This window comes from Myodes glareolus, chromosome 8 (genome assembly GCF_982192425.1).
Source record: "Myodes glareolus chromosome 8, mMyoGla1.1, whole genome shotgun sequence".
NCBI classification, from domain to species: Eukaryota; Metazoa; Chordata; class Mammalia; order Rodentia; family Cricetidae; genus Myodes; species Myodes glareolus.
Window position 1 is genome coordinate 79,197,225 of NC_142033.1, and position 12,444 is coordinate 79,209,668.

Below are 12,444 nucleotides of genomic sequence, written 5' to 3' on the forward strand. Positions count from 1 at the left end.
ACTGCCAGGTAATACACAGCCATTGGCGCAGTAATGGCAGGACTGCTTGGGGGGAACCAATAGCTTTGATTAGATTTGAGGCTCTTGCCACTGTGGGGAACACCTTCCTGGTGCTGCCAAGCTGTTAAAAAGCTACATCTGGGTACATTTCAGGTCCTAGAGAGGAATGTACTACTGATACTTTGCTAGATAGTCATGTAGTCAAACTTGTAAATGGAGACCCCAGAGGGATATAATTTCCCATGTAAAAAGGAAGGGTATTTTTATGTATTTTGCCACCTTTGGGCATTTTTTCATCTCACCAATCTTTTATGTGTGCATTATAGTTTTCAATTTTGTGGGCGTGTGTGTGTGTGTGTGTGTGTGTGTGTGTGTGTGTGTGTTTCTTGTGCTTTTTTGAGATTATTTGTTTATTTGATTCTGGTTTGTTCACTTTTAATTTGCATGTTAGTTTTCTAAAGAGGAAGAGAAAGGAGCTGTGGAGTTGGGTGGGTAGGGAGGTGTAGAGGTTGTGGGAGGAGATGGGCAAGGGGAAATTCCAATCAGAATATAGTCCATAAATGTTTAGTTAAAAAAGACTCTCTCTCCCCTCCCCCTCTCTCACATACACACACATGTGCACAGTCAAACACATGATGTGAAAGCAGAAGGAGAGTCAGACGTGAAGGGTGGATATCAGAGGACACTGGGGACTAAAATAATCAAATTCATTGAATACATGTGGGAATTGTCAAAAAATTAAATGAATTAAAAACTATCCGACACAAGAAAAGTAACACATAACTAAATGTCACCAGAACAGTTCAGTTTGAACAGTTTGACGCCTAATGGGCAAACACAACATGTGACTCCATGTGACTTTGTTGTTCCTGAGGGGAAAAAGACTGCTTCTATATTAATAATTCCCGAATTTCCACCCCATTGAGCAGGGAAGGGCAGCACAAATGAATGGACTGAACTGATCCTTAGATGGCTAACTCTATGCCTAGGTGATAAATAGTGTTCACTTTAGTGGTACGACCAGATATCCCCAAAGGACCAGGAAGGCTGCTTGTGTCCATGCAGAGATTTCTCTATTCACGTGAAGTTACTTTTCAGTCCCAGCCTTTGGGTAGGGAACGCCTCTGCTCACAAAGGCAGGGACGGTAACAGTAAAGACTCCGCCTGCCTGACTATAAAGTACACAGTCACAGCACGCACCGCCTCTATCTATGGTAAGGATGGGATGGACTCATAAGCCACTCATCTGCGGACTCACTTCTCAGTGGGCACCAGCAACTACCTGCAACATGCCAGTCATGACAGGTGGCTCAGACGGGATGCCCAGCAGACAGCCCCTGTCCTTTGGGAGCCACAAGACTGACATGCAGACAGGTGTAGCAGGCACAGTCTGTTAAGGAGTGTCAAGCAAGACTGCCTTGCTTTCGTGATTTCGTGAGAGGACACCACTCACAGAAGGTCCCAGGGACAAATGCAGGCGAAAATGGAGCCAGTTGTTAAAATCCCCAGGCTTTACCCCAGCAGGAGACTCGTACCTACAGTTGACTCTCTCAGGAGAAGTTCCGGGCTGCGGACAGGGACCTTCGGATCTCCACTCTGTCTTGTCCCAAAACACACACTGGATCCACTGGAAATGCACTGTGTAGTTTACTGCCCCAGCAAGGTATTTGTTTGGAGGTCTCCTGTTATAATCAGCATCTAGTAGGGACAAATACCCCACATCGGCTCCTAGAAGAAGGGGTAAAACATATCAAGAGCGCATGTGAGCTTTGCAAGGAACATGCTCCATCCCAAATGCAGGTGGAAGGGCCACTGGGGAAAGACAAAGACGGAAGGACTAAAAGGCGCACCAGGTTCTGGCCTTCTCCTGCTTCGGGGGGGGGGGGGATTACAGTGAACTAAACACAGCAAGACTTTCATTTGTGAGCGTTAGAGCGCAGAAGAACGGAAAGACTGTAAGAGCTAGATGACCAGGAAATCTATGATACTGTGCCTCATGGAAATGTTAGGGAAGACAGACGTCAAAGGTTTAGCACGCACTGACCTTTCCACGGAACAGCAGGTACATAAATTTGCACAGTCTGCTCGTCCCAGAAGTACACCTGCTTCACAAGAAAATCCGAAGGCGTAGCCTTCTTGGAGAATCTAGGGGCAAACGAGAGGTGGTGAGACAGATTTTCCCATCTGTGTAGACTTCACTTACACACTTTGTGATGATTGTATTTATCCCTAGAAACAGATAGTTGGGGAGAATCGGGGCTAAAAAGAACCAATGTACTTCAGCTCCTGGCACACTTAGCCCCTTAACTCCACCCCCTCCCATACACAAGGGTAACACTTTCCCTTATATCTGTAAAGAACAAACCAAAACCGAAACCAAGCAAAAGCTACTTCATGAAAAAGTAAGAATAATGCCCAGCTCTATTTGTGGCATAAGAGCGAAGACCTGGCTGTGTGCTGAGGCGCAGGGCACGTGTGAGCTTATCAACACTAACGCTTCCTTGTGCTACCAGGAAGTGGAGGGATTGGCACATAGAGATCAGAGCCTCTAACTATTCAGGTAAAGAAAGTTCCAAGCACTTCCCTTTTGTATGTGACTTTGAAGAACGAAGTCAAAAAGATTTAAATTCTTTAAGCAGATAGACATCCGCAGCTCCCTTGGCGAATAGAGTCGAGGGAGCAAACGAAGACTCAGCTGTGTGTGGAGCCTGTCTGCCCAGCAGAGCCATGACAGACACACCATTGCTCCCAAGTCCCCTCCAGCCAGCCAAGGCCTTACATGGTTCAGAGGTGCTGTGGTACAGTTAACATCTGCCTAAACACAGGGGACTCCCAGGACAGAAGGACACAGAGCCGCTCTTCCAGAAGACAATGTCCCTCCCCACCTGCCACTCAAGTCACTACACTGGCTTCTAGCAGCCTTTTCCGCCTGAGAGCACAAAGAACCTCCAATAGGCTCTCCACACAGTCTAGCCGCTGCCTGAGACCAATCTAATCTCACATGCTCAACAGCACCGAGAGAGAGAATTAATTTATCAAGTCTCTTGAAAAATATAAATTTGAATACATTTTTTCTCTTAGGGGACAAAAAGAGAGAAAAGAAGCAAGGGAGGGAGGGAGCAAGAGAATAATTCCTGTCCAGGTCTGTACTGTTGTGTTATCAGACTTCTAAATGGTGTCATACTAGGTATGACTGAAACTCGGGTGTTTCTCAGTTTAGTTAACAGGTGGGAATCTAACTTTTAAAAAAGCAGGGACGCTCAATTTCTAAATAGATATACATACTTATATACATGTTGGTATATACATAATTTCTCTGACAATGGCCCTCATTATTCCTTCAGAACGAATCCACTTATCTGTCCACAAACACCCCTAAGTTAAGGACACACCATCATGCTACAATCTTATTTCCCCTTCACACACCTTACTAGCAACATGATGGGGAAGGCTCTTGTTCTGGGCTTCAAGAATTTGATGCATATCTGTAAGGTTTCCTGGGGTTTTTCAGAAAGCCCAGTGAACCGGTGGAGATTCACCTCATCCCGAAGCAAGGTGAACACGGTTGGATGTCTCTGGTGCTGCCGAGAGGAAAGAGAGCAAGTCAGGCGGTTTGTCTTGGGGAAGGCAAATGCATTAGAAAGCAGCCAGCCCAGCCTAAAGGCAGCAGAGGCAGTGGGTCAGCTGTCTTTACCAGGTAGTCTTCCTCCCCAAACTCCACGGTCACAGGTGTCTCCAGCCGTCCTCTGAGAATGGGGCTTCTGCTCTTGCAGCTGTAGAGTCTAGGGCTCACCACACTGCCCACCTTGGGGGAACAAAGAAAATGAAGCCGACAGTTGGCCCAAAGGAGAAAAGCGGTTAGGGATGCTGGTGCACACCTTTGATCCCAGCACTCCCTGGAAGCAGAGGCAGACGGATCACTGTGAGTTAGAGGCTAGCATGGTCTACATAGTGAGTTCCAGGATGGCTGGGTTGTGTGGGGATACCCCATCTCAACAAACAAATGAACAAACAAACAAAACCCAGACAAAGCACTGGAAAAGCAGGAAGTGGAATCATATTGTCCAATTCCGATCAAACAAAATGAGTTTAAGGAGATAGGCAGGCAGGATTTGTGTGGCTGGGCGGGGTGGGCACTGCTAGCACCCATTGCATGTTTTCCTTGCTGAAATCATAGCTTTTTTTTTTTCTTTTTGAAAATGTTAGTATTTAATTGGCCTCCCTGAGTGGCTTCAAGCCACCAGAACACAGGCACCTCCAACACCCTTTATCTTCTCTTCAGCTCTTCTGCTGAAAAATTTGGCTGCTTAGGGAGCTTTCCCTTCCCCAGAACTTTGTAGTAGCCCGATCGCACGACATCAGTGATGGGAGAAACTCCAGTCTTGTTCTTGGCAGCGTTAACCTGGGTCTGCTCACTGACCAACGTCCACAGTTTATCCAGGTTGACAGTCGGGCAGAAGCTCTGGCTCCTCTTTAAGTGGTAATGCCTCATACCAACTTTCCCGAAGTAACCTGGATGATATTTGTCGAAATTGATCCTGTGATGATGCATGACTCCAGCGTCCCTGCGTCCTCCTGGATGCTTACCAATGCGGTTATGGCCGTGGCTCACGTGGCCCCGGAGTTTCCTTGTCTTCCTCAGTCTGGATGGCATGGTGGTGGCAGAAAGGAAAGAGGGGGCAACCCGCGAAGTATCGCGAGATAGCAAGTGTGGGGGTGGGACGAATCGAAATGATAGCTTTTAAGTTTAAAAAAAATTGTTAAGAACTCTTATAAAAAGAGGTATCTGGGGGCTGGAGAGATGACTCAGTGGTTAAGAGCACTGGCTGCTCTTCCAGAGGTTCTGAGTTCAATTCCCAGCAACCACATGGTGGCTCACAACCATCTGTAATGAGATCTGGCTCCCTCTTCTGGCGTACAGGCATACATGCAGGCAGAATGTTGTATACATAAGAAATAAATAAATAAATCTTTAATTAAAAAAAAGAGAGGTATCTGGCATGGGTGTGGTGGTGCAAGCCTTTAGTCCCCAGCACTCAGGAGGCAGAGCTAGGTGAATCTCTGTGTCTCCAATACCTGCATTGTGAGACTCTGTCTTTTTTTAAAAAAAAAAAAAAAGGAGAAAAAGGAGGACAAAGAGGACAAGAAAGAGGAGGTGGAGAAGAAGCTGGAGGAGGAGGAAGGGGAAGAGGAGGGACCCCGCTGAGTTGAGCTGCCTGGGAAGGCAGAGGGTGGAGTTGATCATTGCGCTCACAACTGCTCTGCCTGTCCTGTCCCACGTGATTCACAGACCCAGGAGACACTGTGGATTCCAAAAGTAAATGCTCCTGCCAAAGAGCAAAGACCCTGGAAGTCCCTCCTGACCTCCACACCCCTAATGTGGGACAGACCACACACACCTCTCTGTTAGCATGGAGGAAGAGAGCACTCGTGACTCTTCAGAAGTCCCTTCACAAGTTTTGTTCTGGTTGAACTCTGTGTTGGTTTTAGGAACAGTGAAACCTGCCTGAGCCATGACCACTCCACCACATGTTCTGGCCCTAGACTCCCTGACAAAGATGGGAAGGCACCATGGTGAATACTGCATGGATCCACCTATCAGAGACCAAGGAGCTTTAGTTCTGCGAAGATTTTTTCTGGAGAAATTTGTAAAGACAGAAGACTAAGACTAAAAGCAGAAATCCTGATATTTGGACAATCAGGCCATGATCTCTGGGAGCCTGACTTCAGACACCTAGGACATCTTAGGTAAACAACTAGAGTTTAACTCCTAATGACCTATGGCACCTTCGCCCAAACGGCCAGTGTCAAAAAGGAGGACTTATGCTGGAAGCTGTACTAAGTAACAAGACGGTGAGAAGCCCGCCACCTATCCACCCAGCTCATGACCCCACATAAACAGCTCATGACATAAGGCTAAGTGAGCACTTCCCCCTCGGACTTGCCCATAGCTCCTTCTGTGGTATTGTCTAATAACTCTTTCCTTTCTCTCTCTGGCCTTGTCTCTGGAAAATACATTTCCCACCGTCTTGCCTTGGAAACAAGGACAATGGGCAAGCGTGCCAACCTACTCTCCTTTCTTATGGAAGTTGGGTCACTGAGAATTTGAAGTCGCCATTAGATGTGGCAGAGGCCGTGTGCCGTACCTGTCCAGGCGCTTGTCCCTCTGGGTAAGGGCTGGTCATGAAGAGCATGAGCTGGCTGATGTAGCATGGGCTTTGGGATGCCTCTTGAGCAGGACTGTGCAGGGCCAGGTCACCAGGGAAATGGACCCAGATGAAGCCCAGGTTCTGACTAGACTTCTGAAAGCCGTGATGGAGAAGGGTAAAGAACTCCATCTGCCCAGTGCTTATGTGAAACTGAGGCTGGTGGCTCAAGGAGAGACAGGTCTGCAAACACAGGAGGGTGGGGAGGACATTTGCAAGATGAATGAGCAAATGGGTACAAAACACCAAAGGCAATAACACTAAGGCACAAAAGACTCTTCCCTCTTTGGGTTCATCTCACTGATATTTTATTAATTTCTTAAAAATTGCTAGACTTTCTGGTGCTTCTTAGTTCATCAGAAGAGTTTTGATGGTATGATTGCTTTTCAAAACCTTTAGGTCGGTTGGTATGTACCCAAACCTAAGCTTAAGTACATGTTCAGACGGAAGACATTTTCACATCTGCATGTGAACAGTGATGACAAACGTCCAGATTCAAACATAGGATTATCTGACCTACAATTTTCAAAGCACTGTGATAGCTATTAGTTAAATTGGTGCGGGAGCATTCTCTGTATTCTGTCAATCATGTTTTAAATAAACGCTGATTGACCAGGCAGAAGGTGTAGGCGGGAAAACCAGACAGGAAGTGGAAATGATGCAAGGAGAACAGGAGAATTCTGGGGAGGAGGAAGTTGATTCCTTCCACTCCTGCCCAGATCGCCGAAGCAGCAGGATGTGAGCTGCCCCACTGGGAAAGGTACTGAGCCACATTGCTAACATAGATCATAAAAATGGGTTAATCAAGATGTGAGAGTTAGCCAGTTAAGAGGCTAGACCTAATGGGCCAATCAGCATTATAACTTACAGGGATTTCAGTGTGATTTTTCTCTGGGACTAAATAGCTGGGGTATGGGGCGAAACAGAAAACCCAAATAACAAGCAGCCCCCCTCCCATGTTACATTAAATAAACCAGCAAGCTCAGGTGGAAGGGAAGGCTTTAGACAAGGGAAAGAAGAGCAAAGAACTTCTACTACTAACTGACGGTTTCCTCGGAACACTGCCATTTCATCAGATTAAAATAGCTGAGACAGTGTCTCAAAACCATTGCAGCAGAAATAGGTAAAATAGATATCTTTTTTTTTAACAGTCGTAGCTCAGCAGGGACACTTTTAAAGCAAATGTTTCCAAGCAATCTTTTGTGTGACTTCATGCCATTCCGCAGAAAACAAAGTATGCCCCCCAAGTCCCAAATGAAAATCTATCCTAACACCGGATGCACAACACTGCTGCTATATAAAACTAACATTCCAGATGAACACTCACAAATGCTGAGCTGCCACCCAGAACCGTGGCTCAGCTCTCAGGAACCAACTCTAAATTTTCAATGGGAAAAGGGATATATGTATGCATGCATGTGTGTATGTATGTATGCATGCATGTATATATGTATTATGTATGTATGTATATATATGTGTATATATACTGGTTAGCATGTGAAGGGAGCAGCTGTTCATTTTGTTTGGTGTGTGTGTGTGCGTGTGTGTCTGTGTCCATGTCTTTGTATCTGCTGGGGATGAAACCAAGGGTCTCATGCATGCCAAGCACACACTCTACCATTGAACTGCACCCAGGCCTGTGGTTGTATTTTTGTGGGTGAATAGAACATCTTACTAGTAACATGTCAGAGATGATCCTCATGCCTTCTTCCTGCAGAGAGTCCTCATTTCTCGTGTCTTCTTTGGCAGCTTCCCAGACTCCAGAGATGAGAAGGATAAGCTCACCTCCCAGGTTTTTGTTGACCAGCAACTTCCTGGAGAACGGACCTTGGGCCAGGAGCATCTGTGCATATTCGAGGATGTGCACAGCACTCATTGAGCTCAACTGCAGGGAAGAGGAGACGGGGTCAGATGCTTCCTGGCACAGGGTGAGTAGACTTTTGCTGCCTTCCCTGTTACGAGGGGGTCAAAATGATTCAACATGGCATTAAGGCAACAGAATCCAGTTCATGTTTGGTGTTAGGTGATGAGTGGACACCATTCCCAGCAACCATTTGTTCTAGGATGCTCAGCTTCTTCATTTTCACAATGACCAAGGAAAAGCAAAAGGTCCCTTATAGCTTTGTGTGCTTTAGTGTGGCATGCATTTTTTAAAAAGCATGCCAGAAATCCTATGACATATTGGCCCCAGCATCATTCCATATCCTCCATTCTCTCCATTACCCACACATAATCTGTGCTTAAGATGCACCGAACACTTATCAACCCCCCAAAACTAAGTCTTCTTCCCGATACCAAGCATATTCCTCTACCAGTAAATACCTTTGCCCTCTGTTTGCCTAGCAAACCCCTCCTTCTCGGCTTTCTCTTTATAAACCTTCACCATGCAACATTTCCAAATGCTTGTGGAGGCAGAGCGGGTGGGCTCGTGTCGCCACACACCCTTTGCCCACCTTAAAGAGTTATCCTTCACTAGCAGCATTTAAGAAATTAGTGCCCATTTATTAATTCTTTGAGAATGTTATACATAGATACTACGTATTTTGATCATGTCTCCCACCCATCCTTCTGCCTAACTCATCTGAATAGCACTCAAGACTGCCTGAGTTCCTCCCAGTTCAATGTATGCCGCCTATGTATTAATGGGTGAGGGATCATCCAAGAGGGTGTGATCAATCTAACCAAGAAATCTTAAATCTAACCCTTAAAGAAATCTGACTCTCTCCCGAAAGCCATCAGCTGTCCACAGGGCTCAGCTAGGGTGCGTACTCATGAGCCCCTTTCTCCTCCAAGCAGCATTTGTTCTTGCATTCCCTCTTGAGGCTTTTTTTTTTATAATGGAAAATCTCAGATATTAGTTTTACCTCTGAATACTTCACTCTGTGTACTAATAGAGAAGGACTCATTCTGAAAACATGCTCCCCACGCTATCGTCAAGAGCCGCAATTCTATCATCCTCATTTTGCAAGCTAACAGCTCCTGACATCTACTGGGGTTAACTGAACAGTTGTCTGTGCTACAGAGGGCTTGTGCCCCTTTCCTAATGACAGGGCTGTTAGCAGAGCTTTTTGTTTTGTTTTGTTTTTGAGACAGGGTTTCTCTGTTTAGCCTTGGCTGCCCTGAAACTTGCTCTGTAGACCAGGCTGGCTTTGAACTCACAGAGATTTACCTACCTCTGCCTCCAAGTGCTGAAAGTAAAGGCCACCATGGCAAGCTAACATAGTTCTTTTCTTTTTTAAAGGATGCCTTTCTAAATTAATTTCATTGATTGGTGTCTATAAGACAGGGATTAAACATTTCCTTCTTTGGTCTTTATCAGCTTCTAGCAACTGTTACAGAAATGTGTGTGGAGGAATGAGCAGATTCTGTTTTCTGGCAGTCACACTTATTTAACTAGCAGTGAGCAGTGGCTTAGAAATAGCTTCTGAGATGAAATTCTCCCCCAAAGTGCAAAAGTAAGCTAGTCTGGAAGAGATTTTTTTTTGAAATTTATTTGTGTATGTGTTTACAAATACATGTGCTTTTTTTGGTGTGTGTGTGTGTGTGTGTGTGTGTGTGTGTGTGTGTGTGTATACATGCATATGGAACTCTGAAGGTCAATGATAGGTGTCTTTCTCAGTCATTTTCCACCTATGTGTGTATGTATGTATGTATGTAGAATGTATTGAGATAAGGTCTCTCCCTGAACATGGAACTTACCAGTTTGCTAGACTAGCTGACCAGCGAGGCCCAGGCCTCTCCTGTTTCTGTATCCCTAGTTCTGGGATTATAGATGTGAGCTACGGTGCTGAGCTTTTTACACAGTTGTTGGGGACATAAACTCGGGTTCCATGCCTGTGCAGGGAGCACTGGACTGGTTGAGACATTTCCTCAGCCCCTGGAAGAGCATTTAAACTTCTTCCAGAGCTAAGTCAAAACAGGGTTTTAAATAAAGAACTGTCGTCCTTTTAAACATATAAGAGCATTATGCCCAATTTTTGTGCTGCATGATGTTTAAACAAACAAGCAAAAATATCAGGATTGGTTACTTCAGAAATGGCAGTCGTGTTTGGCTTCATTTCTGAGAGATGCACGACAGGACTGTGGAGAAGCATGGGCTGATCCCTACCATGTCACCCTCCCGAGGCTTCTGAAGACTTATGTCTGGGCAAAAACTCCACGCCCCAGATCCTGGAGTCCAGGTGAGGCCACGTGTGCAACAATCAAGAAAATGTGTGGGATTAGGCTTGTTACTTCCAGGGTGACATCAGTGACATGTGGGACACCTTATCTGAATTCTTCTCCCTTGAACTGGGGAGCCATAGAGTGGAGATGTCAGATGCATGAGAATAAGGGAGGGGGGTGATTGTGTCTCCATGGGAGGATCACGCAGAAAACACCTTGTCTGCATTCAGTTACTCGGACACCAGGGCTTTTTGTTATAGCAGCTAACATTACTTTAGCACAGCTTGCACCCTGGGAGAAGGAGTTAGAAGGCAGATGTGGCCCCAAATCCCAGTTCAAGTGCTATGTTTATGTGGAGTCAAATGACTCTATCGTCAGGCTCCTGAGGGTTTCATAGAGATTAAGGCATTTGAAACCATCTTTGATAAGAAACTAGTATTTTCGAAGGAGCAGAAAAGAAAAAAAACCTGTTCCAGGTTAAGAGGTTTATTACTTCAGGAACATGAGAAAAGCCTAGAGTGACAGAGCATAGAAGAGATGGCTTACAAAGGGAGACACAGAGATACTGAGCGGGGCCAGGTGAGGCCTTTTTGTGCCATGTGGAGAATCTCAGCACTCTCTATAATGTAGAGAGCCATCAGGAATATTGAGTATTAGGTGACGTGAGCGGATGTGTTCTATGAAGGCAGATCTGTAAGCGAAGAGGAGTGTGTGGTCCAGCCTTCCGATCTGGCCTCCTCATTAAAGATGAAGAAAATACATAGGAGGAAGAATAGGAAATAGATGGCAGGGCCACAGTGTCTCTCACTCGTTCTACTTCTGCCTCTCTGTTGTCATGGCACCCACACTCCAGGGAGAGAAAGAAGAGCCCTAAAGAAATGTGCAAGATAGCTGCTAAGTACAGAACTACCAAAGGAGGGAGCCCAGGCAAGAAGGAGAAAGAGTGCAAAGAAAGCACTTGGGCTGAGAGTCTATGGATTGTTCTCAGTTCTCTGCTGAGTCAAAGGCAGGGCATGATAGCACAAGACCAACTACCATAGTTATGGGCCAGAATAAACAAGCATGTGATTGGTTGAAGGACTCACATGAAGAAAGTGTAGATCAGAAGCAGCCAAAGCATGCAAGCTATGGTGAGCTGTTTGTGTGTCCCTGAATGTGAACACACAGCTGTAGAATGGTATTAAGAGAGGGGACATGACTACCTGATTGAGGCTTTTCCACAATAATGCTCTGACTGCTGATTGTGGCAAATGTTCTAACGGTGGCAGAAAGGAAGCAGAGAGTGTGATGAGCGACATACCCAGCCTGGATGAAAGATGGTCGGCGTGTAGGTTAGTGTGGCGCAGTAGAGATGGAAGAGACAGGGAGAGTCTAGTTGCATCCTTTTAAAAGAAGAACTGACTAGTTTAGTTACACTTGATGTACTCAGAAATCAAAGAATGCTCAGGTGACCGTGCGTGTTTTCACTTGACTCTGGGTAGCAGACTCTGGGTCCCAGCTTGAGCCAAAGGAAGCAGGAAGAAAATGGAGTGGCTCTGAACTTGGAAATGTGAGACTGGTTTACAGCACACGAGAGAAGGCTGGGCTGAGGATATGAAATGCACAGTCTGAGATAGTCACATCGATTTAAGACTAACAGCCTAGGAGAGGCCATCGGAGAGAGTATCGGAGAAGAGGTCCAAGTGACTCCCTGCTGAAACGCTTCCGATGTCAACATGACAGGGAGGAAGGGACTGGAGAACCAGGCATGGCAACCAAAACCTGAGCCATGAGGCCATGGAATGAACCACACCCTCATGGAATGGCCTATGAAGGAAAAAAAGAGGCTGAGAAGAGCTTTCTGGGAGAGTTGAGGGATCTTTTAGCTTCAGCACTGCAAGCATGCCAAGCCACTGCTACGGGTGAAGCTGCAGGGCAGACAGCAGGTGTGGATGCTGCAAATTCAGGCGCTACCTCAATGCTCTACTGGAAAGAGGTGCCTAGAAACGAGAGCTGCTGGAAGAAGGTGGACATCAGCATATGGGCATTTAAAGAAGTAAGTGGGAGTCTTGACATACCTTGGCATCATCTAGAG

General features: G+C 45.9%; 1 protein-coding gene and 1 pseudogene across 1 annotated transcript in view; both read right to left on the bottom strand.

Moving 5' to 3' along the window:
• The window catches only part of Pkd1l1 (polycystin 1 like 1, transient receptor potential channel interacting), a 112,427-nt gene that overhangs the window by 55,214 nt on the left and 44,769 nt on the right, over positions 1 to 12,444 (bottom strand). The window contains exons 20-25 of the mRNA XM_087909487.1: positions 7,882 to 8,091; positions 6,147 to 6,389; positions 3,686 to 3,805; positions 3,427 to 3,575; positions 2,045 to 2,145; positions 1,536 to 1,728 (exon numbers count right to left, since the gene is read on the bottom strand). Of these exons, the coding sequence (XP_087765613.1) occupies positions 1,536 to 1,728; positions 2,045 to 2,145; positions 3,427 to 3,575; positions 3,686 to 3,805; positions 6,147 to 6,389; positions 7,882 to 8,091 (1,016 nt within the window). The remainder of the gene's footprint in view (positions 1 to 1,535; positions 1,729 to 2,044; positions 2,146 to 3,426; positions 3,576 to 3,685; positions 3,806 to 6,146; positions 6,390 to 7,881; positions 8,092 to 12,444) is intronic.
• Positions 4,233 to 4,654, bottom strand: LOC125410499 (large ribosomal subunit protein uL15 pseudogene; annotated as a pseudogene).